This window comes from Microtus pennsylvanicus, chromosome 20 (assembly GCF_037038515.1).
Source record: "Microtus pennsylvanicus isolate mMicPen1 chromosome 20, mMicPen1.hap1, whole genome shotgun sequence".
In the NCBI taxonomy this organism is placed as follows: domain Eukaryota; kingdom Metazoa; phylum Chordata; class Mammalia; order Rodentia; family Cricetidae; genus Microtus; species Microtus pennsylvanicus.
Window position 1 is genome coordinate 12723626 of NC_134598.1, and position 27794 is coordinate 12751419.

Genomic DNA, 27794 nt, shown 5'->3' on the forward strand with positions numbered 1-27794 from the left:
CCAGAAAAGAAAAAAAAAAGTAAAAGCAGAGAGAGTTTGTCCATAGGACTTTTCAATAAGGAATTTAAAAAATGTCCTTCAGAACAAAGGACAAACCCTCTTACTTGGAACTTCTGAAACACAGGAAAGAAGGACAAACAGGTGGCTAAGTTGGAAGGAAATCTGAACAGAGCATGACGTCACAAAGCCATGTTTTGGGGAGGTGCAGTTCACAAGGAGAAATACAGGGAATGGAGGGGGCTCCGCAGTTAAGAACACTTGCTGCTCTAGGAGACGGCCTGGGTTTCTTTCCTAGCCACCACAGGGTGGCTCACAACTATCTGTAACTTCAGTTCCTGGGGATGGGACATTCTCTTCCAGCAGTACACATACATACAAGCAGGTAAACACTCAAACATATTCCAACAAAAGCTGAAGAAAGAGGAAAAGACCATACAGACAACCCAGGGCATCTACACAGCTAACACCAGTCTTGGTCGGGATGCTGTTTCCTACATCACTGAGAAAACGATGGGGATTTTAGGAGCCGGGCTCAACATTGCATGTGCACCTGCTGGCATGGGTGCTCGAGTCCTTTCTTTCCCTGCAGACACTGAAATGCCGTCATCCATTCTCCCTCTTAAAACCAGTTCTCCCATAGCGCTATAGATCCTGTATCCCTCACTGAATGACAACACCTTCCCCTCCCCTGACAATATCAACATCCCCCTTTCCTTTAGCTGTTAGAATCAACGTAAAATAGCCTGCTCTTTTCATAACTAGAAAGAATACTTTTGCCCATACTTCCTGTTCTCCGTGGTGTCCCCTTTTTCTGTCCTCTTTTTCAATACAACTTCATGGTAAGGTTATTCTCTACTGCATTCTAGTTAGTAAAATACAGCTAAGGAAAAGAAGAAATTTGGTAAAAGAGAAAATACGAAAGAAAGGCTCTTAATGGCATGCCAAGTACCTAATAAGCATAGATACGTGCAAGTTTCGGAGGATACCATTGTAAAATGTAAACACTAAGAATAGTATTACCCGTTCTTCCTTTCGTTGAAGACGACTGTTTTAAATCTCCACTCATAGTAGTGATGGTAGCCTTGTAGTTTCGTCCAGGGACCAGGTCCGTAAAGATGAATTCTCTGGTGTCTTTGCAGAGGGATTTGTGGATGACTAAGAGGTCTCTGTCAGTCAGGGAAATGATGTATTTCTCCCATTCCCCTCCGGGGGCCTGCCACATGATGCCCAGCGATGTCTCGTTAGCATGTTTGACACGAAGCTGGACGACAGCCAGGGGGACTGAGGAAAAATCATTTGAGACTTGAGGTCATTGATCCATTAGAAAATTTTAGAGACCGTCTGTTCTGGGCTCTGCAGAAGTAGGGTGTGCTCTTAACTGCTCAGCCATCTCGCCAGCCCCAAGACTTTTCTATTCTTGTAGATCCTTGTTTTGAAAATCATTAAGCAAAATCCTGTGACCACAAAACTATAGTGAATAGACTGTTGGACCAGTCATGACAAGCTCAGCAGAGGCCTGAGTCTCAGCAGTTCACCCTAGGGCAATACCTGGTTCCAAGAAAGACCACAAACTGATACCACCCAGGCACCACGCAGGAACAGACCGTCCAAAGATAATTCCTAATGTTCCAACCATTGTGGATAGGATCACCTGCCAGCACACACACATCGCTTTTCACCAGGACACCCCTAGACAAATGTCAGCCAATCAGAGGTCCTGAACCTTAGAAATCCCTTACCCCGACCTTTGCTATTATAAAAATATCACCCCTACTGAGCTCGGGTTTCTATGATCTCTTCAATACATTGGACACACGGAGAGTCCGAGTTCAAACTTGAATAAGAATAAAGGCTCTTTGCTTTTACATACAGGATTTGGTCTCCTAGTTGACTTTGGGGCACTCCGTGATCTGGGCACTCATATAGACTATGATTGCTTATTTAAGTGGAGTGAGAACTTTTTACTACTCTCAAAGCTTTAAAAGACCAAGCGCCCCACCCTTTATTTCTGAGGGAACCCTGCTGTGCCATGAAGGGGAAGGCAACTGGGAAATTATAATGAAGATCTTAGTAAGGGCAGCCCTTATCTTCAAAGGATCTTAATTTCTTCCACTTCTTTAAAAGACGTTAACACTATAATGTCTAGAAGGTATTGCTAACAGCAAAATATTGATTCCACAAAACAAGACGGAAGCCAAATGTTAAAAAGAGTCAATTGTATGAAACTACAATTTGATTTGAAATTTTCTATAGTTCCGTGGTAATGGATCACCACATCTTTCCTCATCTGTGTAAACAAGTCAGTGCTGGTTTCTGTCAAGGCCTACCTCAAGCTACCTTATTCATCATCTGGAAGCGTGGTTTTCTTTCTTTCTTTCTTTCTTTCTTTCTTTCTTTCTTTCTTTCTTTTTTTCTTTCTTTTTTTTTCGAGACAGGGTTTCTCTGTAGCTTTGGAGCCTGTCCTGGAACTAGCTCTGTAGACCAGGCTGGTCTCGAACTCACAGAGATCCGCCTGCCTCTGCCTCCCAAGTACTGGGATTAAAGGCATGCACCACCATCGCCCGGCTGGAAGCGTGGTTTTTAAAAAGACACCTTCGCTCTTCCTTTTTTTTTTTTGTCTCAAGGTATGAGATCGGTTTGCTGTTGTGTGATATTTTCATCACATTCTGACAGTAAGGTTTGCTTTGAATCAGAGGGTGGAGCTAGCCATTAGCTGACCAAAATTAACCATAGAGGTTTTGGAGGACTGAGTACAGAGAGGAGACAGGAAGTAGTAAGGTAGGACTGAAAGAGGATCTCAGCCGTTTGGATGGAGGAACAGGAGAGATAGGAGATCGCTGGTGGCTTCTCCACAGCTTCTCTGATCATTAAAATTCTTACCCCAATATCTGACTCTTGATTTTTATTGGTAAAGAATAATTAGATAAATGTTTCACCTGTTTGCTGCTTTAATGAACCAGAAAACCCTGAAAAAAAGGTGCAAATCAAAAGGTTCAATTTTTTGCATTCACTCTAAGGATATTTGCAAAAACACCTAGGCCATCAAGGGCATGTGTTTCTGGAGAAAAACTCATCAAGTATCTGAAAGACAAAATTTTAAAGAAACAGTGTGAACATTGCGGCCTTACTAGTATGTGGGGTCTAGGCCAAACAATGGGGCAGAACACTGGGTCAGAGGCCCCAAGAGAGCGTTGAATTGCTTTGCAACTTGTGTTTAGAAACGCAGAGAGAGACAGTTAAGGGTTTTGCGTGGATTCAGGCAAGTCTTAAAGATGCACAGTGCTCCGAGCCAGATTTCCAAACCCTCCAGCCACATGGACATGAACCTTATTGGGAGAGAACAGAGAGTTTCTAAACTAGGAGACGAGGTTCCACAGAAGAAACTGAAGAAATGATAAAGTCTGAAAACAAATTGAGCAGGAAATAAATTAAAAATCAAAGTTGGAGGAGGGTTCTTTATAGAATTGCGGCAATGATGCTGGTCTCTACTGTTTATTCATCTTATGTTTCCAGATTGCTCGAAGTGATTGGCAAAATATGGGGGGGGGGGGAATGACAAAGACACCCGGTGCGGTGAGTGGTCTTTCTTATGCTGGCTGTGCCTTTGTTCATTATCCATCAGACATTAATATTTGAAAAAGGAAAAGGTCCCTGGAAGATACAGTTGGTGAGTTAAGTGGTTATCGCACGCATCCTGTTTGGCATTCTTCTCATGAGAACATTGGATCAGGGTAGTTATTTCTTTAGCAAGCAAGACTAAGAGAGTTGAATTTCACTGTAAGTATGGGCTAGTCTACGTCCCAACGACCTTCATAGAAATGTTGAACTTGGAAGGATAACCATCACACTTGAAAGTTGAGAAGACAGATTTTTATGGCGGGGATGTGTGTGTGTTAATATCTGCCAAAGAAATGCCACATAAAGGTGACAAGGAAATGATCAAGATCCACGTGTCCTAACCGTGCCTTTCCTTTCATCCTAACATATCCCTCTCCACGTCAGTCACTCAACCCCGCTACCTGAACTCCTCAGAGTAGCCAATATTAGGACAAGGCAATGGGAATTGGGTTACAGACACATTTTGGAAGATCGGTCTTTCGTCTCAGATGGCGTCTTTTCTGTTGTTTTGGCGTTTAAAGTGGCTTTTCTTGGGGCTGGAGAGATAGCTCGGTGGTTGAGAGTACTTGCTGTTCTTGCACAGGACCTGGCTTCAGTTCCCAGCCCTCAGGTTGGACCCCTCCCAAGTTCTTTTAACTCAGGTGCTTTGGGATCCTCTGCCCTCTGCTGGACTTAGGCGCACATACTGCCTCCCTCCAAGCAACACATAGTTTAAAGATCATAAAAAAAATACATCTTTAAAATGTCTTTTCTTTCATGAAATAATGGAGTGACCAGTGGAAAGGAAGCTTGCTTGATGCTAAAATATGACAAAATTAAATGTTAGAAACTCTGTTAATCTCTTAATACTTCATCTCGAGGGAGTACAGAAATATCATGTCTCTGGTTACGCGAGACAGGGAACGAATTAAGTTCTGCCAATCACGAACCCCTTCGCGGTTGTTTACCTGTCCTGCCTTGGCAGCGCTCAGAATTCCTCAGGTTGCCACTCTCAACAATGACTTCCACCTCATACAGTCTTCCTGGTACGAGCTCCACGGCATCCATGACATAGTGCGTTTCCACCTTTCCCACGGTGGTATTGAGCAGCGCCACCGATTCATTGAAGAGCAAGATGCGGTAGTGCTCCCAGTCTCCAGCAGGGGGCGTCCAGTTCACTGCGAAGGACTTCATCCAAATCTCGTTGTAGGAAACCAGATTCCTCACTTTTTCTGGAACTAAACAAGGATATGCCAAGGGGGCGTTAAAAACGAAATTTAAGAATATCCATTTTCTTTTCATAGGAAGCAATATATAAAGTACACATTGTCTGCTTTTGTACACATTTGTATCCCTTCCAGAAATCTGCGTACCTCAGGTGAGTACTTTTTTTTTTTCATTTTGAAGACATTTGACATCCAAGAAACACATGTGAAAATCATTTCATTACACAACAGTTATGCACTCTCTTGAAACACTGTTCCTAGCCTAGTGACGCGATTGCTGTTTTTCTTTGCTTGTCTGCGATCCCTGGAGATCACACTGACATTGCATCTCATGGTGCGACATCTTTGGGAAAAGATGCTGGATATTGTGGTCATGAAACAGTCTTAATTTTTTTTATTCCAACTGCACAGAACAAACTTTTTTGCATCATGGCTTTAGGCGTGTTTTGAGTACAAACACTCAGAGTCTTTTCAAAAAAATGACCAAATGAAACCCCAGGTCCTTCATTTACATTCGCGTTGCTACAAAGATCAGACTTGTTCTCCCCCTAGACTAACCCTTGACTTCTCCCTGCAGCCAGCCCTCCTTCCCTCTTCCTTTTCTCGTGTTCAGGGTTATGTGCTGCAGAGCTGTGTCTCCTGAGCTCTGACTTCTGAGCTCTTGTTCCTATCATTTATTCTCTCACAGATATCCCTTCTTCCCCTTTTTATTTTTCAGGAAGTTTACACTTTCTGGGTTCTGCTGCAAGGCCATTTCCACTAAGAGTCTACTTTACTAAAGGAGAACGTTGCTCTCGGTCTCTTTGGGCTATATAGCTCTTTCTTGAGACCTCTAATGGCACTGAGATTGGACTCAGATAGAACCATCTGGTTTAAAGTCAAGCTCCAGAATGTTCTTGAACATTCCAGAATGATTCCAGAAAGTTCCAGAATGATCATGAACAAGTTATTTAATCATCCCTGGTTATGTGTACAATGTCTACACTAATGGTATAGCTATTAGCTTACAGTTTTCTTGGGATAAATAAATGAAATAGGTATAAAGTGTTTATACGTGGCCTGACATGTGAAATTAATAATGCCATTAGCATTTCTAAAGGGTTCTATTCTTGGTGTGTGTGTGTGTGTGTGTGTGTGTGTGTGTGTGTGTGTGTTAGTCTTTGGTCAAAATGTAAGATCTATTAAGCAAAGGTCGGTTAAAACAAAAACAAAAAACAACTTGTATTGAACTACATAAATGACCCTGGAAAGATCCTGTTTTCATTTGGGGAAATACAAAAACAAGCCACCAAACGGGTTTGCCCACAGAGTGTACTTTTCAGAACCTTGCCCGAAATCAATAGCACATCATAAGCACTTTAAAAGTGTCCAAGGTTTGTAATCCAGCAATTTATTCACATAAAGAACAAGGTAACTGCTAGGTAACATTAATTAATAAAATCATGTATACGAAACACAGTCAAGTGCTAAGATCGCCTTGTTGTAAGGATGAGGCAGAAATGCTCTCTCTATTGACACTGATGCTCATGCGTTTGTGTGACTTAGAGGACATGGCATGGGAGAGCGGAGAGCAAGGCCACACACAGGCCACACAGGAACCCGGGCACATTTGTTTAATTGACAAATTGTATGCAATTAACCCTCTATGTTCCTCTGCTCTTGGGTTCTATTCTATAGGCATTCTTGATCATAAAGACTCTCCTTCCCAGGGAGGAAAAGAAGCTTCTTTCTACACGATTTTGTCGTATTCTGAGATAGACTTGAGCAGGATTGAGGCAACCAAAGACTATTTTGAAGGCTGACTTACCTGTTCTGCCCATTGCTATCTTCCGAGCGGATAGTTCCCCAGAGATGCTGCTGATGGTAACTTGGTAAAGTCGCCCAGGAACTAAGTCTTTAAATTGAGTTTCAGAAACACGAGGCACTAACGTTTTGGATTCCTTGATGGTCCCCTGGTGAGACAGGGTGATGTTGTAGGAATCTACATCTCCAAGGGGTTTCTGCCACTTGACTTTCAGAGAGGTCGAACTGGCGTCATTTGTCACCTTCAGATTTGAGACTTCCATAGGAGCTAATTAGCAACGGATGAAACAGAGATATTACTCCTCAGATCTTGCCCTCCCTATGACCACATTTTGACCTTAACTTTAACGCCTTCAGGACACACTGTTTGATCAAGAGAAAAATCACTTGAGAGGCAAAATGATACTGGAAATCCAAGAAAGACCATGCTATGGCAAGAACGCTATCGTGCAGCCAGGAGCCTGGATTCTGGCTGGGACTTGGCAAGCTGCCCCCAGAAGACTGGACAGTTCTCTGTGCTCTAGGATTCTTTAGATAAAATTCACAAAGAGGTCTGCCATCTACCTAATTTATTTTTGCGCGTGCTTGTCTATATTTATATATTTCATAGCATTAAGTACACAGTAAATAGGTTGATTAGTTGGTAGTTGTAAATATTTGTGTGCTAAAATAGTTTTTACCAGGTTTTGTTCTTGTGTGTATGTGCATGTGTGTGTGTGTGTGAATGTACGTCACATGTGTCCAAGTGCCCACAAATGCTAGAAGAGGACATTAAGTCTAAGGAGCTGGAGTTCCGGGCAGTTGTGAGCTGCCCACTGAAGGTGCTAGAAACTAGACTCTGGAGGAGCACTCAGCACTTTTGACAGCTCACCCACTACATTTCTCAGACCCACTGAAATACTTTTTATATTAAGTCATGATAAAAAGCCAGGTTACTCTTTCATCAAAGAAAAACTCATGCCAAGAAAGAAGTTTTGATGGATACATTTCCTACCTTTTACACACACTGTAACTGTGCCTAATAACATAACATAAATTAATACAGTTTTGCTAAAACGATGATTATAGCACAGTGATTTTGCACAGTATGCTCAAAAGTGCAATTTACTTGTTCTCTCTCTCTCTTCTCTCTCTCTCTCTCTCTCTCTCTCTCTCTCTCTCTCTCTCTCTCTCTGTGTGTGTGTGTGTGTCTTTCTCAAACTGTCCCTTTGTCTCTGTCTTTCTCTGTCTCTGCCCCCTTCTTCTCTCCAGTACAGGATGACCTAGAACTTGTTTTATAATCAAGGTGCTCCTCAAACTTGTGATCCTCCTGCCTCAGCTTTCTGAGTGCTGGGACTGCAGATGTATACCTGGCTGTATTTGTTCTTGATATTTACAGATAGCTCTTAAGACATCTTGTGCATTTTCTTAAGAACATCACATATTTTGGGGGTGTGTTATAAAAGATATGCATATATGTAGGAGTCCCCAGTATCTTCTTCCTCTGCTTCCTATAGTTCCAGCTACTCTTTCTACTGGAACAATGTCAATAGTACTATCTACTTTACAGATTATTTTAAAATGAGATAACGACAAGGAGAAAAACGTTATCAACACTTTACACTAATTAGCATCATTCAAATGTGAGTTCTATGAGAACTCAGGCATTGTCTAACTTGAAGTATATGAATTTGCCATGCTAGGCATATGTCTAACGCACAGTAAAAACGAATTAAATGAATCACATTAGTAAGTAGCACCAATTAGCTTTGTCAGTGTAGGTTAGGCTGTCTGACACATATTTTCTTGGGTAGAGGGTTTTGGAAATAGCTGTCATACAAGAACGTATCTCTATACAACACTAAGAAAAGCACCCCCAACTCACTGTGGGTGATCACAAAGATAATAGTAGATGCCTATTTATGAGTCAGAAGTAGGGAGCCTTAAGCATGTATTAAATGTAGAAATTTGAACCATGTCATAACTTTGTCTACTTCAAAATACCACCAAGGGCTACCTTTAATTTTAGACGAAAAGAGTTCTCTTTAATCAAGAGGATATCTGTTCAAGTCTTTCTATAACTCATATGAATTTCAACTTGTCCATTATCCAAATAACAAACCTGATTTAAACTTCGTTTGAGCTTTGCTCTTGTTTAGCTAAAGAAGAGGAACTTACCCGTCCTCACTAGTTTCCACCTGTAGTTTTGTAGTCCTGAAGCCATGGTGACAATAGTGAGGTTGTATAGGTGTCCAGGGGTCAGTCCATATAAAGTATAAGAAGTATCATGCCTGTCCACATTCCTGTCTTGAACCAAGGTCCCTTTATCCATGAGCACCAGCCTGTATTGTTCCACATTCCCAGAACCATGAGACCAGGAGATTAGGAGAGAATTAGGATTGGAGATGACGCCAATATCTTTCACAGGAGACGGCACTAGTGGAATAAAAACACATATTACAAGGCCATTCATAATCCCCTTGTAGAAAACATAGTTCTTTAATTTATACATTTATTTATTCTTCTCTTTGTATCTTAGTTTGTATCATAGCAATAATTAGTAATGACCCTCTTGAGAGTTCACTGGAACCTTCATTAACCACCTTTATAAAGCCCATAGGCTTTAAGGGCTAAAGGGACATCATACATTGCCTTTTTTATCTCCTCTGCTTCATAGATATTAAGGTAGGTGTGGCCAAGGCAGTGTAGTCTTGCCAATGACAATACGGGGAGATAAAGGAACAAACCGTAGGAGATGAAACATGGAAAGAGACAGAAGTAACCAGAGACAGAGATGAGAGCAAGCTACAGGACAGCCATGCGTTTCCTGGGAGTGCCATCGTGACACATGGGGACACTCGATGGATTGTTTTTCACCATATTCAGGAAGGAAACACTTACTTTAAACACAAGAGTACTCAGAAGATATCAAAATGTGATATTATGAGAATATACAAAAGAGGAAACATATGCTTTGTGATGCAAATTTGGAAAATGAGGCAGAAAAATCTCATTTTCATGGGTTTAAATTAGATGTTTAGGGAGTATCTATTTTAAATAAGAGAAAATTATGTTTCCCGAGAAATCTGGTGACTTGTTCAAAATCACCTAGCCCCACGCTCAGTCCAGTCTCCTCTCCCTTATAACCACCTTTTGAAAGGTTATTTACTTTTTTCACCTATGATGGTGGCATAGTCCCATTTCCTTTGATATCATATCATTTTGAAGGTGCCACATAGGGCTGGACAGTGTTTGCGTAGCACACAGGGGTCTCTGGGGTTTCATCCCTAGCACCATCAATAAGAAGAAAAGAAAACATATTGCATGCTATTAGCCACAGACAATACAGATCTTACCTGTTGACCCATTGATATACACGGGAAAGGAACGTTTTTCTCTGGAAACAGCCATGATGGCTATTTTGTAATTACTGCCAGCGGTGAGGTTCGAAAAAGTGCATTGCCTCCGTGTGGTACTCTCTTGAACTTGGACCTCTTGTATCTTTTGATTGTTATCATCAAATAGTTGCACCTCATACCACGTGACTTTTCCAGAAGAAGGGGTCCACCTCACCTGCAGGGTGGTTGAAGTTGTCTTCTCCAGGCTGACTTCAAAGCTGGCAGGAGGCGAAGGGTCTGCAAGGCAAACACCATCAAAGAGAAGGCAGCGTGAGGGCTTTGAAACTAACTGTTTATTCTGCTGCAGCCAAGGTCATGTTCCTTAAAAATTTAAAGAATCTGCTACTTGGTGGGGGAAAATCCGGCATGTGGTTACACCTGCAAACCCACTGTTAGTTTTTTTCAAAGACAGGGCTCCTTTACCTATTAGTGACTATTTGATAAGACTTCTTGTTAAGGTAGATCTGACCTTGATAGCCCAATCAGTCTTTTCTTCAACTTGCAAGTTCAGCCTGTCTTTTTTTTTTTAAGACAATGACAAGCATTCAGCCTGTGCTTGATTAAATACCAATGATCCAACCAGAAAATACAAACTATTAAGAGATAATAGGCATTTGAAATTTACACTCTGTCTCTTCCTAGGTTGTGGATTCTTGGTGTTATTTACACACATAAGTTTGAGTAGCTTTCAGCTATTAGATAATCACAAAAGGCACAGATTAGATATTGATTCTGAAATAGACTTGCTTACCAAAATCAATGTTCCCAATTGCTGGAATTACCAATATCCCTAGATTTTTAAGATCTTAGTTCTGGAGCATGCTGGAGTTGCCAGGGACCCTAGGGCTAGTAAGATTGATAGTGTTTTGCACCTAACAGTTCACTTCATTTCTGTTCTCAGAGTCAGGGTCCGTTTGGGGAACACGGCTCTGCCTTTGCGGAATCTCGACCATTGAAGTTCAATTAGCACCAGATTGGGAGCTAGGTCAACAGACTTTCATAAGCAGTTATTCATCAGGCATAGTGACATATGAAATTAGGCTGTCCCGACTTTGCATGCAGAGACCAGAACCATGGAGAAACATCCACATGAAAAACAATTAGCAATCCTGCATAGTTCTTGGCCTCTAAAGTCAGAATGAGGTATTGAAGAGCAATGTATGAGTCAGGGCATTTGTTTGAGTGGCATAGCTATACAGACCTCAGCTTTATCCACCTGCTGAACGGCTGCATTTTCTTCATGACGGCAAGAATTACGGACCTTATAAGAAGATGTTCATTTGCTATTAACACAACTCCAACTAGTAAGCTAACCTCACTTTATATTCAAATGGCATTTGTGATCAGACGGTTCATAAAGACTACCTATGGGTGAACCAGATATCGTATGTGTAATACAGCTTATGAAATCCCATGCCTTCATGTTTTATGCTATTATTTATATGAATTCATCATTCAGTAAAAATTAAACATGACACTAATATATCAATAATTATTAGAAATACAAAGAATAGCTGATAAGAAAATTAAGGCAGTATCTCAGAGAGAGGGCCCAGCGCGCAGGTGAGCTTTGAAAACAAACACCCTTCACTCTGTGCTTTCAACCCTTGTGTTCACCCAAAGGGACTGTGTTTTAACACTCAGAGGCTTTGAATCTGGCCCTATGGCTTGGTTGTTCTATACTTGGACAGTTTGTAATGTTCGAAGTCAGCTGCCATTATGGTTCCTATTACACGCTGATAATCTGGCATGGAACCAGTGGCATAGAGTCCTAGAGAGCACGGACTTTGGAATCAGATGGAGCTGTGTTCAAATCTTGGCTCTTTATATACCACTTATGTGACCCTGTGAGTGAGTGGTACTCCATCAAAACTTATATCTCCCTACTTGTCTGGAGTATGATGATGATTATATGATAAATACCAGAGTTCCAAGGAATTTTGAGAGCAAATCAGATATAGAGGAGATTTTACCCAGCATGCAATGGGCACTCAGTACAAAATCTTATTTCGGTTCCCTTTATCAAAGAAATAAATGTTTTCTTATGAATCTCTGATAACAAGGAGGCAAAAGTAAAACAAAAAATTGCAAACTAAACTGACAATGTCTTCAATTGCTTCTGTTATTTAAAAAAAGTCTTTGTAAAATCTTGGAACTAATTTTCTAATCTAAGCTAAAATAACTTTCCAAGATGATTTCTCTTCATAGTTTTTTTTTTCATTGAAAACTAGAATTTTGGGGGGGGGAGGGGAATGATGGGGGTAATGTTATTTACATTTTCTGTCCTACACAGGACATGCCATACTGAAAGGAAAGAAGGTAATTTCCCTCTCACACAAGGTTTATAGTTGCCTGACAAGAATAAGATACCCAACATCATGAGATCCAGCAAGCCTTGAGAACAACACTGTGGGACCAAGCAGAAGTATTTTTGCTGAAGTAACATTTTAAGGACAAGGGTAAAAGAGATAATTGCACTCAGTGCCAGTTCCAAAGAGATAAATCTTGCCATCTTTGCCTACCACCAAGTCAGATAAAGATTAAATAAAGTGTTATGATCACTAGAATCTAAAATCTAAATATACATAATCTACAAAATATGAGCTGTGAAAAATGAATATTAAGGTTGCGTGCCTAGAGGTTGAGCTTCAGAAATGCAGACTTCATCTAATCTCTCTGAGCCAGAAAACAAAACAGTCAATCCTTCGTACATCCGGCAGAACAAAGAAACAATGAAGCTGGGAAGTGTCTGGACTGGGAGAACCTGCCCTGGAAACAACACTTAAAACCCCATTTAGACTGCGATAAAGCCCAGCGCTGGCAGGGGTCCATGGCTGCGCTGCATGCTGCAGAAGCTAAAGAGTTGGTAGAATTCTTTTTCATCTAAGCCCAATGAAAACTTCACTGTCTTAAAAACAATTCGGAGTTCATAGTAGATATAAGTCATATGCTTCTATTTGCGGTGCATGGGTCTTTGGTGTGTATCAGTGTGTGTGTATGTGTGTGTGTGTGTGATGTGTTTGTATGTATGTGTGTGTGTGTACTGGTACACAGGTGTGCCATGGCATGTATGTGGAGATTAGATTACAAGCTTGGGTGCTCTTGTATTCCACCCTGTTAGAGGCAGGGTTTCTTTGTGGTCGTCACCGCATCTACCAGACTGACTGGCCCATGGGTTTCCAGGAGATTCTCTATTACCCATCTTGCCTTGGGAAAATTGGGATTATAGACGGGCATTACCATGCTTGTGTTTGTGTGTTTCTGGGGATTCCAACTCAGGTCCTCATAGTTGCACGGGAAGCATTTAACCCACTGAGCCATCTCCCGCCCCAAATTTCATATGTATGTATATGCGAATGTATGTATGTTTGTATATTGGGGGGAATTTTAACACTGTTTGACAATTCAGTTATATAACTGCCAGCCCGATTTTTCTGTTCTCAAAAGAAAAAACAAAGCTTGGCAAAATTCCTAAGCCAAAATGAATTATGTTTTCCTTTCAAAAAAAAAAGTTCCTTGGAAAGGAATTATTTCTAATGCAAACAATATTTAACCCATATAATTCTTATCAGTGAGGTTACTAAAAACATTAGTGTTTATTGATACACAGATCTCTAGGCTTAACATGTGAAATGGTTGGGATTATTTTAGAAATGAAGTTAAATCCAGAAGAGTGCAGCCAGCTGCTGTGCTGGTGTCAACAGCGATCTGGGACCCATATCTGCATAGGACATCAGGATTCCCACTGAGCCTCCTCTCCTGGAAGGGAAGCTGAGGCACCAGGAAGTGCAGCCAAATATCCCACACCTGGATACAAGCCGCGTGGTCTTCCCAGCACGGGAAACGCCGCCCTGAACTGCATACCCAGTGTAACCACAACCAACGAAGTGTGTGTGGAAATGCTAGGCAGGCTTCTGCAGCATCAAAGTTAAGAGCATCCTCAGCGTGAGTGACAGCAACGGGGACACCTATGTGCACTCCCAGGCACGTGAAAGCTCCCTTGAACTTCTGATTTGTTTACCATTTTAGGAAGTGAAGTGGGAGTTGATTAAGAAGTGGCTGTAGATACAGCTAAGCCTGAGCTTTGAGAGCGTGGGAAAGAGACACACCAAACGGCAGCCAGAGTCGCGCCCTGGGGTGGATGTTGGCTCCTCAAGGGAGTCTTCCCGCTGAGTTTTAAAGCATTTTCCTTATCTGTGCCTTTCCCTAGTAGTTTTAATGCATTTGCCCGAGGTCCCATCACTTTGTGCTAGATTGCTGCAAGAGACATTTAGGTGTTTTCCCTATGCCGTGTCTTTCCTCCACTCTTGCCCATTTACTTAATGTGTGCCTCTCCTTGCTTCTATCCTCACTGCCATCAAAGCAGCAAGAACTCCATCAGCATCCGCTTCAAGGCAGAGCTCTAGTTTCTTCACAGGCATTCAAGGGTTTCCTGGCTCTGGATGGAAACTTTCTTTCTAATTATTTTTTTCTTTACTGTCTCACTCAAGCCCAGGGGGCCTTTGTGCACCCAGAGTCAAGTTCTGAGAGCTTTACAGAAACCGGGGTCTCTACCCTTCTTATTTAAAAGGCAGGCGGGTAGCTAGCTTGATTGATTGCAAACTACACCTACTTGACATTTTGTATAACCTGAAATGGACAAATCAACTAATCAGAGGGCTTTTCTTTTTCATGGAAATTCACAGGGTCTGGAGTAATAATCTCAAATAATTCCTGGTACATGCTCCTGAAAAGGAGAAGAAAAATAGCACACGAAGGGAATTTCCCACAGTCTCCAGCACATTCAATCCATTTCTTGTGGAAAGAATTTCTTTTGTTGTTATTGCTGGTTGACTACAGTCCAGCAGTTCTCAACCTGTGGGTCACACCCCCTTTGAGGAGGTGTCGAATGACCCTTTAACAGGGGTCACCTAAGACCATCGGAAAACATTGCAATTCATAACAGTAGCAAAATTACAGTTATGAAGTAGCAATGAAAATAATTTTGCGGTTGAGGGGTCATCACAACACGAGGAACCGTATTAAAGGATCGCAGCATTAGGAAGGTTGAGAACCAATGCTATAATCGGTTTTCTTCCTTACCTTAAGGACGATACAATATATTATGTTAATGTGGAATGTATACTATTGAGTTAGTACATCAGGTTACTGGTCATGAGATTTTCATTAAGAGTAAACTTCAGCCACAAGGTACTTACTTCTGTACACCTCTAACAACCTTGACGGAAGTTAGAGCCGCTTTGACAATCATTTGCCACATTGTCAACAACAATACAGACTGCCATATTACTTAGCAGAACATCATATCCAACACTAAATATTCATTCAGAGCCGGTCAAGGCCTGAAATCTGTGAATCTGAGGCGTACGTGAGAGGGATAAGCAGAATCGAGATGAATTATCAAGGCAACCAACTTTGGCATCACACTTAGACGGCTACATCCCAGCACCGGCGTTGATCACAAGGATGGCTATAGGCAAGGTACTTTGCCCCCTTGTTCCTCAACTCCTCATCTTAACCGGAACTAGTAATGTGAATTTTTCAGAGTTGTGGTAAGAAGTGATGCAGATGACGAGTTAAGGGCAGCCCTGGCACAGGGGCGCCACTATGTAGAAGGTGGTTGGCATGAGTCTTGCTGCAAATACTATGCTCCACACCAGGTGATTTTAATTTTACTTGAAATGCTTGAAGCAAACATGTCTCATATTTGGAGTTTTTTTTATCTTGAAATATTTCTACACACACCTAATAAGTATCTTGAGGGTTGAACCCACGTCTGAACACAGTATTTGCATGTTTCCTTATAGCCTAAGAACATAGCATAAAGGTAATTACATATACTTTAAAAATTCATGCAGGAAGTAGAGTTTTATGGGGTGGCATTTTCTTTTTGTGACATCATGTCAGTCCTCAAAAAGTTCCAGATTTTGGAGGATTTCAGATTTTTTTTGGATGGGATGCTTGATCTATACAGTAATAAAGGACATTTCAATGCTAAAATTGAAAAGCAGAGAATAGTATCCAAGGACCATGGACTTCAGATGTGCGCTTTATGAAGGAGATAAACCCCAGCAAATTTGGAAGGTGCATAGGACTTGAAAACCAGAATAAAGACAGCAGTTGCAAAGAGAGAAAGAAGTGTAATCAAAATCCCTGAAGAGTTCACAACTACTGGGCTTCAGAAGCCTATCAGTACTGAGAGCCTTCCGACAGCCTACAGGGACTGCATTCTCTTCCCCAGAGAGTCCGTTAGAGCCTCCTGTCCCCAGTTCATTGTCAGCAACACCATGGTCTCCTCAGTATTATCTAAAGTGCTGCACGGGTGCACTATACAGAGAAGTTTTTCAGCCACAGTTTCAAATAGGGCTGCCGCTCTAAAGCTTCCTAAGTCGAAATGATTGAGCTACCATGTGAGGCATGCATTCATACCCGCACAGCTAAACAGTAAGGATATTTTTTTTTGCTAGTGTTGGGTAAGATAACTATATTGTTGTTATATGGTTCTTTTTAACCATACCTATAAAGATGCAAATTGGAATATTTATAAATCAAATGAGATCACCATGATTGGATTGTTCAAAATGATAAGCGGTGGACAACGATATACATGAAGCAAGGTTGGCCATAAACTGGTAATTTATCAAAGGCAGGCAACAAGCACATGCTATCTCATTATATGACTATGTTGACTTTTTTCTTTTAAAAAAATAAAATGCATTTATTTTACGTGTACGAGTATTTTGCTCACACATATGTCTGTGCACTGTGTGTGCGCTTACTGCTATAGAGGTCAGAAGAGGGCGCTGGATCCCCTGGAACTGGAGGTTGTGAGTCACCATATGGGTTCTGGGAATTGAACTCAGGCCTCTGAAAGAACCACAAGTGCTCTTAATTGTTGAGTTATCTTTTTTTTTTTTTTTTTACTTTCTTATGCGTTTGCTATGTTCAGTGTTCTTCTCCATACTGAAGGAACAATACAAACATCCCCCAAAAACCTGTTGTGCTCCTTTTAGTTGCGCATATTTAGGGGCAGAGCTGCACCTTAATTTTCATGTAGCCACATACCCAATGGGCTTGGTTTCTCCTACAGGATGAGAAAGCAGCCAATACCAACTCCATCTTTTCTTTTCTGTAGGAAACCTAGCAAATTCCCATATAAAAAAGGAAGGCAGCACAATTCATTCTGTTCTTTTCTGTATATTTTTTTTTCCCTTAAAAGTTGACTTCAAAGGTACTAGGACATCACATAGAGATGTGAAGGAACAATTAACACCTTAAAAATAATATTCATTCTGTAGAACAAAGGTCAGAGGATTGAGACAGATAAAGCAGAGATCAAGGTCCGGCTCTGTCATGAATGAGCTAGGTGGATTTGTGAAAATTGTGTTAGTTTTTAGCAAGGTGGATTTGTGAAAATTATGTTAGTTCCTAGCAAGCTGAAGACCATATCCAAGCTGGAAATAAATATAGATTTACTGCATGAAGAATATGATTATTTTTCTAATTTTCAGTTGACAAATTATTTCAATCTGACAACTAAAACCTCCTAACGACCCTATGAAGTAGGCATTATTATTCTCCCATCCCACGATACAGATTAATAAGTGGCCCTGAGGCAAAAGGCAACGTTCTCTAAACATTCTGCCAGTGAAGAGTGGAGGAGCCCTGCCTTCAGAATTCATCTCTGAAGCATCATGGGAACTTTCAAATGCCCACTCCACAGAGGCTCCATGAGAGTCAAACAGTAGAAACCTGAGAGACTGAGAAGGGAGAATTGTCATGAGTTTGAATGTAGCAATGGGGAGAACACAGGGAGACCCTGCTCCAAAACACAAAACAAAGGCCAAATCCAAAAGTTATATATATGTATATATATGCAAATATAATAAATATATACAATAAATACATATTATGTTGATATAAATATATAAAAATATAAGTATCTATTATGTTGAATATATATTGCTGACTATCTATCTATCTATCTATCTATCTATCTATCTATCTATCTATCTATCTATCTATAGATATTTTATGTTTTCATGTACTAAATATGGAAGGTATTGTAGCATAAAAACACACAACAATCTTACTCCCTGGAAATCACAATAAATAGTCCCAGGATTATAGATTCAAGCACACATAAGAAGGCATGGTCCCCAAATATTACTGTTAATGAGTGATGGAAAAGAAGTGCCGGTGGCCCCCAAGCTGCAGTGTGCTTTAAAGCACTTTGATCCCCAGCTCTATTTTTTTCCAAGTTCAGGTTCATTTCACATAGCATAGAAACCAGAAATGTTTCCCTATCATTCTCTGTAAAATTTGTGGATGAGAGAAAGTTACAGAGGTTTTTTTTTCTCAGAAATAATGGCTTATATTTAAAATTATAGCTAATGTGTATTGAAGCTGCAGGTTTCGGTAAGTCCAGAATGAGGCTGTATTTGAGAGAGTGGGAGTCTTTGGAGGAGAGTAATTTGTAGTGGGGCCATTAGATCTAATATGACTAGTGTCCTTTCAAGAAAAGCCTTGTTTGGATGGACAGGTCTGTCACTTTGAGACAGTGGCCATGTACAAGACAAGGAGAGAAACCTATGAAGACAGAAAAGCTGCAGGTGTTTGACTTTGGAATTTCAACCTCAAGGATTAAGAGAAAATCAATTTTGTTTTTAGACGACCCAAGTTTTGGTAGGGCAGCCAATCCAGTACAATCCATACCGTTCAGTAATGAAAATAATAGCAGATGCAGTAATTTGATAATGAAAGTTCTTAAATGGCTTTCATATAGATTTTAAGAAATTTGTTGCTGGAGAGATGTCTCAACAGTTAAAAGCACTGACTGCTCCTCCAGAGGACCAGTTTCAATTCCCAGCACCCACATGTGGCTCACAACTGTCTTTAAGTTCAGTTCCAGGGGATCCAACATCCCCACACATACATACATGCAGGCAAAACACCAATGAACATATAAATAAATAAGAGAGAGAGAGAGAGAGAGAGAGAGAGAGAGAGAGAGAGAGAGAGAGAGAGAGAGAGGCAGGCAGAAAAAAATCATCATGTTAATATGATTAAAATTATTTGAGGTTGGGGATGTTTGAGCATTTTTTTCCCTAGGGAAATTAATAAGTAGCTGAGATTAGCAGGACGTCAAATGCCTGTGGGTGGTCATTCCTCAAGTAAAATTCCCACCTCCAGTTCACTCGGCTCCAGGAGATGAGACAATGGGTCAGAAACTGAACTCTACCTCAGACAACTTTTCAGCACCAAAAGTGACAAAAGTGACAGATCATGTTCACAGGAAGAGCCTCAGTGTGACCCGATGAGAACTTGACCTCTGTATATGCTGTTCCTGCCGAAAACCTAAGATCTGGAGCTCCAGGTTAAACCTAAGAAAAGCATCAGCCTTGGGCTATAGAGCAAAACCTAGGAGTCTCAACCTCCCCCTCCCCCACCCTCTCCTCTCTGGATTATCAGCAACAATGAATGCCATGTGGGACACCAAATAAGATCCTGGGACAGAGTAAGGACATGTAAATTCACTATGAGTTAATCATGCTAATACTGGCTCATTCACTGCAACAAACACCACAAGAATGGGTAAATCTGAGGTATCTGTGTGCTAAGTCATAACTTTTCTGTAAATCAGAAAATACAGTTTGTTGTTGTTGTTCTTTGTTTGTTTGTTTTTTTGTTGTTGTTTTTTACTCTAGCTAGCTTGGAACTCAATATGTAGACCATGCTGGCCTCAAACTCACAGAGATCCAGAGGCCTCTGCTTCCTAAGTTAGAGATGTGCCCGGTGACTTTTGAGCTCTTAACACTGCTGAAATGAGCTAGCATTTCCACAAATATTACAGATGCCACAAATATTACAGATTTCCACAAATATTACAGATGCCAAGCAGGGTCTAGTTATCATTTAAACAGCTAGGCATCCCAGGGGCTTTGCAAGCCCTGTTTGCGACTCTGAGATTACAGTCTCAGAAATATGCCCACTTATTCAATATGTGGTATGACCATTGTATTATTTCCTGGCAAAGTCACAACTGCACAACCTGACACTTCACGGCATTCTTGCTGCATTCCAGTTAATCACCAGATAAACTTGAGAATAGCTCTGTGTCCTCTCTGTGAGTACAGCAGCCTGGTACTCACGAGGCAGGACAAAGGCCTCATTCAGGAAAGATGTGTAAGGCTGTGTGGCCATTGTCAATATAACCTCTCATGCCTGCTCTAGGCTACAAGAGCAAGGACCATTTTTTTTTTTTGGACTGTGATTTTATAAACTCATCCATCTCTCTGGCGTTTTCCCTTTGCCATCCCACACAGTGAATTCTTGTTAATCTAAATTTGAATCCACGTTTTCCAAATGTAATTTGAAATCTGGACTGAAGGCTTCTATTGATGAAATACTTACTACTTGTTTAATATTTTCAAAGTCCAGGTCTACATAAAACAAAATAATTCAACTATTTTGCGCGATCAGTAAAACCCATCACCAAAAAAAATCACACCCAATCATACAAGCAACAGTCTGATCTCCATTCATGAGTGAGTCTTGCTTTTGTTCAAATTCATCCGAGATTGGTAAAAGGCAGCAAAAAAAAAAAAAAAAAAAAAAAAAAAGAACTCACAGTTTGAATGGAGTCTTTCGCTTGTTTAAAGCTTTGTCTGAGTTGATATTATATTAGTTGGCATTGCTTTAGTAATAGTAAACTATGATTTATGGACCCCATCACTAGGGCTTAGTAATCAATACTGAGGAATAATAGTTATTTTCTCTTAATAAAATCTAAACTTCCATACGCCTTTAAAATTTAGAAAGCACTACATATAAATGAATATATAAATAAACAACTTTAAAAAGCCCTCCCTAAAACAATGTTTAAAAATGGTAATTCTAATTTTTGAATTTAAATGAAATCTTTATTTTAAAGGCATGGAGAGTTGTGAGAAGGACTATACCGTCATACATGCATGGGTGGGACAATTGCCATTACGCAGACACCACCTGCAGTTCCCATCATCCATATTTACCCTGGGGCTCAGGAAATGTATGGTGAAAACTACATCCTTAGGAAAATTAACGAGCCTGGGTGTAGCTCAGTATGGAGTAAGCCCTGGCTGGCTTCTGTCTCTAGCATAGAGAAACAGCAAGCACATCGAAGCTGTTTATCCAATAGCATCCATGCAGTGTGACTGTTTCTCATGTTTACCAAATGCTTCTGGACTTGAAGCATCTCCCTGTGTCACGACTCGAAGCTTGACTTATGTTACTAACACCCACAATGGACGGTTTTCTCACGATCATTTTGGTTTCCCTGAAGTAAATCCTTGGGATAAATAACTGTCTCCAGACTCCTTAAGGCTAATGTTTTTCCAAACGTTTATGAACATTCTGAAAATGCAGCTACCTTAAAAACCGCTCGGCTGCACTGAACACACACACTGTTGGTGAGGCCCTTTCCGGTGTACCTGGCACATCTGGACATACAATGTCCAGCATTCTACAGCTGTAGTGGTGTGAGCTGTCACAGAACCAGCTTCAGCTTCCAAGAAATTGACAACATAATGACTGAATATCCAGCTATTTCCACTCCTATAGTTGATTTTACTCTCTCTCTCTCTCTCTCTCTCTCTCTCTCTCTCTCTCTCTGTCTCTCTCTCTCTCTGGTTCCATATAAATACAAGCATATTCTTAACAAGCGATTTGTCTTTTCAAATTGAGGTTCCTTCAGCCCTCAAGAATTACCTCTATATTTCATCTGTCAAATGATGTAAGTGGGCATCATGGACTAAAAGATCTATGAAAGGATTAATAGTTTATTAATATTTCAGGGATTCAGTGAGATTTCCCAACCCTGCTTTCAGTCAGACTGGTGGCCTTCGAAGAGCTATGGCCAAAGAAACCATCTTTGTTCAGGTAGAAACAAGAAAGAATCATAAAGATAGCTCATTTCTCTATCCAATTTTCATAATTGTTCTCTTTGATTTACTTCTGGTTGAAGGAAGTCTTCACTGTTGTATGGAACAGAGATGGCAAAGACTAAGGAACTGGGGAATCTGCAGCGCCCTCATGCACGGAGGCTCCCGTGAGGTAAATGCCTGCGGCAGCCCCTGCAGATGGGAACAGCTTGCGCCTGAAGCTCCAGCCAGCCTTCCACTTCACAGACAAGAGAGGAAAGAGAGACAGACATAGCATCACACACGGAAGGAGATCCTGGGAAACCACTGATTCGAACTTCAGAGTGGCCAAAGAATGTTCTCCACTGTTATGTACCTCAAGAAACCCCAAATCATCTTCGCACTCTCATTTCAAGAGACTTTTCCAACGGTCCCTATGAAAAGGACTGTTCTATTCCTGAAGATTTTATATTCTAGTTCACGTTCTATAAACACAACCAAGCATATTCTTAACCATCACAACTCCATTATTTTTAAAACATTTACTTAAAATGATTCTGATGTATGACAATTTACTATGTTGGAAGCTCAAACCCCATCAGTTAAAGAAAAAAAATCTCCCTCTACCCCTTCCTTCCAGGGGCTGCTTAGTCAGCTGCTGTTTTCAGCACTAAAGGAGCCCTCAAGAGTCAAGCAAGCTGCTCTGACCAGGCCTTAGACAACTAGAAATCCTGGTCCAATATCTACACACACACACACACACACACACACACACACACACACACACACACACACACTTTTTAAATGCCCAAAGATCAAATGAAAGCCCCAACTGGAAAAGGCAAGGCTCAGCTTAGAGTGGCTTGGCCATCCCATGACACCTGTTACTCTTTACCTGTCTGTAAGACCAAAGTTCTCTCTTCTCCATCCAGAGAAACAATCCTAAAGTTATAGAGGGTCCCTGCTTGTAAATCCTTGGGGTTACATCCATAGGTAATGTTGTCTATCCGAAAGGGATGGCACAGCGCAGGCCCTGAGGTATCACTGCTGTAGATGAGGCTAAAGTTGCAGGGTGACCCCAAAGTCCTCCACTGGATAGACGCTGAGAAGCTGGAGATCTTGGACTCCAACAGTGTGAAGTTACATCTCTCTAGCTCTGCCAGTCCAGCCTGCAAAAGAACCAGAGAGCACGGATTAAGTTCCCAGTCTGCAGTGCGTAGAGGCATAGCCACCTCCCTGAGCCACCTGTCCTCCCCAGTTGCAGCTGTCTGCTCAGCCTGCAACCCAGGAAAGGGCTCACAGGAGAAGTGGATGGCGGGCAACTTTCGCCCCAGTTGCTCCACCTCTCCTAGGAGCAGCTGGAGATCCAAAGTTGCTGTCTTGACAGAAGGGTAAGCTGTCAGTTTGGTGGATGGCAGGATTTCGGGAAAGGATGACTCTCCCACATAGGAGTATAAGATTTTGTTCCTTTCCCCCTCGCGCATCCCCGGAGGCTGGGACGAGGATGGACTTGGTTCTTAGCGAGGAGTGGAGCATCGTCCCCATCCCTTGCTCTGCCAGCTCACCTGCAGGAGGTTCAGCGCGATCCACAAGGCCAGTGTGGCTCCATGGTTCAGCATCTCGCTGGGAGGACAGCCAGGGCACCTTGAGTACCACTTGTTGCGCGCTCAGCGCGCCCCGCGGGCGCAGCGCGCTTCCCTCGAAGCTGGGGACGCGCTAGGGCTGCGGCAGCAGCTGCTTCTGCTGCCGCCCTGGGCGGGCTGCGGACGCGACAGGCGGCGGGGACCCGCGGCGCGCGGCCCTTCCCACGCTGCCATTCTGACCCGCGCTGCCTCGCCCCCAAGCCCCGTCCGGGACTTCCGCAATCAAAAGGCAATTTCCTTGTCTCCCGGCAAAGGAACAATGCTCCGGAGAGGGAGGGAGTCCCGAGGAGCCAACGCCTGAGGCTGCCAAGGGGGCCTGAGGCCAGCCAAGCTGCCCCCCTGCCTCTGCTCCCGCTTCCCTAACCAAGGGTCCCTTCCAGGGACGAGGGGCTCTACCTTCTACCCCCCCCCCAACTTTCACTTTTTCCCTCCCAGTGGTCCTCAACCCAGTTGTCATAGCTTTAAAAAGTGCTTGAGTGCTCTCACTTTTCAGGCCCCCTCTCCTCTCCACACCCAGCGTCCCCCTCCCTACCTTCCTTCCTATCTTCTCATCTGCTTTCTCCAGGGCCTCGTTTCCCAGGCTTAAACTTGACCGGAGCACGTTTCCCTGGGTCGCCCACACTCTTTCCTGAAGCCTTTTATTAGAGGGCTTTAGCCCTTCTCACCTCAAAACACCCATTTGTCACTGTCGGCATCCTTTTGACATCAGCAGGGGAAAAGACCCTCAAAGAGCCCGCCCATTATCAACAGGACCGTCCTGTCCTTTCTCCATCCACTTGCCCAATTCGCTTGTATAGGCCTGTGGGCTCCCCAAATCTCAGGAAAATACTGTGAACTGCCAACAAAATAATCACATTACCAACGTACACTCCCATAACTCAGCATCCCACACCTTCCAAAGAAGTAGGCTGCGGTGTTTCCCGCATCATCTGTAAGATCCGGGACGACTGTCATATAACCTGAAGAAATGTATGTGTCAAAGCAGGTCCGAGAAGAAACTCAATCCAAAAAGCGAAAGTACTTAGTATGGTGATAATAATGAAGCTTTGCAACCCCTTTTATAGCTTCGAGGTTTTGAGCTGTTTAACAAAAGATATGACCCCATTGAAATGACTAAGGTAGGGGCCAAATCCTGTTCTGATTCCGTCTTATGTTTAAGACGGGTCTTAGCTTCCCACACCCCCTCCCTACAACTGTCAGGTCTGCCTTGGCAACACACTTGAGATTTTCATGCCTTGCTTATGGTTCCAGATGTATTAGGCAAAATAGCTGGCAGGTTTTGTTTCAAATGGCTACTATGCTCTGGCAGGAATGAGCGTTTTAAGACTCTCTGACCCTCAACTAACTATGATGAATCTTTAAGTGTTTTGCCTTTATACTGTATCCCTGAGCTAGGACACCAAGAGACTTCCAGAGTTGTGAGCCCACTCTTGGTCTGGCCATTAATAAAAAACTCAAAGGTCTTAATTGGCTCAATCAGCATGGTTGTCAATAATTGTCACAGATGGATCATTACACTACCTTTCAAATCACTGCGGCATAAGGCACCCACTCGTGCACATTCGTTACAGAGTGGATACTCTTACGGCTCGGCTTCTTATGTCTACTATACACTTTGAGGGAAAGCAGAACACTTGAAGAAAGTGAAAACCACTTCAGTTCTTTTGGAAAATATGCTTGTCAATATTAATGAAAAACTGAGTTCATTGCCTTTCAGAGACTTCTGGGCTTTAGAAGTAGACACACATAGGTCTGCGATCGATCTTGCAAGTCAGCAAGCTCACCAAGCACCAAACACCTGTGTGCTTTGGGAGACTGCAGCAAGTCCTGTTCTTCACCCAGGGTGCTTGACTTCCTGGAAAACCATTTTCATTCTCTGGACCTTCACGCAGCAGTCTCCACAGTCTGGCACACCTTTCTCTCCTCCATCAACTGTGTGTTTCAATACAAGCACCAACTGCCTTGAGTCTTGAGTGAAGTTTCTTTTTAGCTCATTCCTTGCTACCCTTTTCGTACCTTTCTGTATTCAGAAAAGGATACCTGGGTTGAAGACAAGAACGATGCTCTAAAGGCGTCACAGAGAGAGCTCTGATGCCATCACAAACGTGAAAGCAACTTGGCGAACCTCATTTGAAAAGTCCGGCAACAGGTGCAGCATCCACATCAATTTATCTCATTATTTTCTTTTTGGGTCTCTTTTAAATTCATTCATTGCATAGACCCCACTTACTAATTCCCGATGTTTAGGTTTTTTGTTGTCATCTTCTCTGGGATTTAAAATTTTTTCCAATTGATTTTCGGATTTATAGTCTTCCCACTTAAATATACTAAATATCCACTGTCCTCTGAAAATCTTTAAGCAATCCTATCTTTCCCAAGCTCACACACACAAACACAGACTTGTGCACATATGTATTCTAGCATGCTGCATCCTTTAGACCAAACTTTCTAACATATAACATAATATATAAAATAGCGAATAATCCTTCCTTATGACTTATAAGAGTATACCTGAAGACATTTGAAAAGGAACAAATGGAGGCTGTAGGAAACACTTTCCCAATATTACAGCTTAAATGCTTCCAAATTAACAGGAACCTGGCCAAGAGTGCTCCCAGGAACACAACCAAGAGTGCTCCCATGAACCTGTTCAAGAGTGCTCCCGGGAATCTCCCAGGAGTGCTTTCAGGCACCTGCCAAGAGTGCTCACATGAACCTGGTCAAAAGTGCTCTCAGGCACCTGTCGAGAGTGTTTCTAGGACCAGGAGTTCGGAAAATAAGAATTCATGTTTTTAAATCCATCTTTAAATTTTGATCTATCAAAGTTGAACATGTATGCTTAGAATAATTGAGGTTAAATAATTTTTTAAATATCATCAACATAGATGAAGAAGCATATCAGAACATGATGGAAAGGGCCAGTAGTTATAAACATTTCTTCTCCAAAGTTATATAACTTTGGCCTTTTAAGTTATCATTATTTGATCATTATCATCTCAAGGCTGACAACAGAGCTTCCAATAGGTTATGGGTTCAGTATAGCCCATAAAAATGAATATACAATGAGAGACAACAGGTCTGACTTAAACCTGGACTTTTAGGGACTCTATTTTTCCTTCTGAAATAATAAATGCAGGAACCATGGAGGGAGCTAAGCCGCTAAGAGCACTGTTGTCTTTGCAAGCACCTGGCTTCATTTTCCAGAACCCACACGATGATCTGCAACTATGCTTGGCCACAGTTCTAGGAGGTCTGATGCTCTTCTGACCTCATGGGCACCAGGCAGGCATGCATGTGGTACACACGGCATAACTGCAGACCAAACACCCTCACACATATGAAATAAACAGAAGTTTTAAAAATTGGAATCACAGCTACCGTATTAATATGCAAATCTGCAAACGTGGCTACAGGTTGCAGGAGCACAGAACACGTCCCTGAGGTCATCTTTTGGATAGGGAGTGTATGAAATTCTGTACATAGTATAAACACGTTGACTCATTTCTTATTTGTTCTCTTTGTTTGAAATTCCTCACCTGCTTTTCAGTCCATTTGCCCTATAATATAGCCCTATATTTACTTTTAGAAGTCATTGCATTCCAGGAATGGGGGTCAGTCATTCTGCCCCATTACAGTGGCCTAACCTTTTCCCTTTGTCATCAGGAAACCTTTCCCAGACTCCACAGGAAGGGTGTGGCTGCTTCTGACTAGACAGCTGTCTTCTAAAAATGGTGAAAAAATTCACGGTAACAAACGTGTTTGCATTCACACAGTCCTTACAAGCTCACAGCTAAGGTATGAATCTTGTTACATTATGAACACAGATGCTGAACTCACCACTCACCAGGGGCAAGAAACCCTGCTTGGGAATGGCAACTTTATTTCTTTATATATTTTTCATGCTTATTTGCTTATTGCAAAGATGTAAGCAAATGTCTCTATAAGAGGGGTACAGGGCAAGGTGTAAAAGGCCCACCCCCATGCGGTCGGGAGCATGTCACCCTTGGAAGCCCAGGGATATGTTCTTCTCATCTTCCCGGAAACCCTCCACCCCAGACACTTGCCCTTTGTAGATATTTTATGAAGTAGGGTTGGTTGAACCATTGACCACTGGTAATGAACTCCAACTTCAGCCCTTTCCCCTCCAAGCAACCGTCAATCCCCGCCCTTGCCTCCTCAACTCTTATTAAGTATTTATCAGTGGTGCTTCTAAAAATCACATTCATTAAATCTCAGGTGTGGTTGAAA

General features: G+C 41.9%; 1 protein-coding gene across 2 annotated transcripts in view; it reads right to left on the minus strand.

The window, feature by feature from the left end:
- The window catches only part of Ptprb (protein tyrosine phosphatase receptor type B), a 109648-nt gene that overhangs the window by 58789 nt on the left and 23065 nt on the right, over positions 1–27794 (minus strand). The window contains exons 1-7 of one of the 2 annotated variants that reach the window (XM_075954878.1): positions 23469–23680; positions 22799–23072; positions 9962–10240; positions 8784–9041; positions 6631–6894; positions 4566–4835; positions 1021–1281 (exon numbers count right to left, since the gene is read on the minus strand). In XM_075954878.1, the coding sequence (XP_075810993.1) occupies positions 1021–1281; positions 4566–4835; positions 6631–6894; positions 8784–9041; positions 9962–10240; positions 22799–23072; positions 23469–23522 (1660 nt within the window). In that variant the 5' untranslated portion in view covers positions 23523–23680. Of the gene's footprint in view, positions 1–1020; positions 1282–4565; positions 4836–6630; positions 6895–8783; positions 9042–9961; positions 10241–22798; positions 23073–23468; positions 23681–27794 lie in introns of those variants that run through there. The other variant, XM_075954877.1, reaches the window with a different exon arrangement.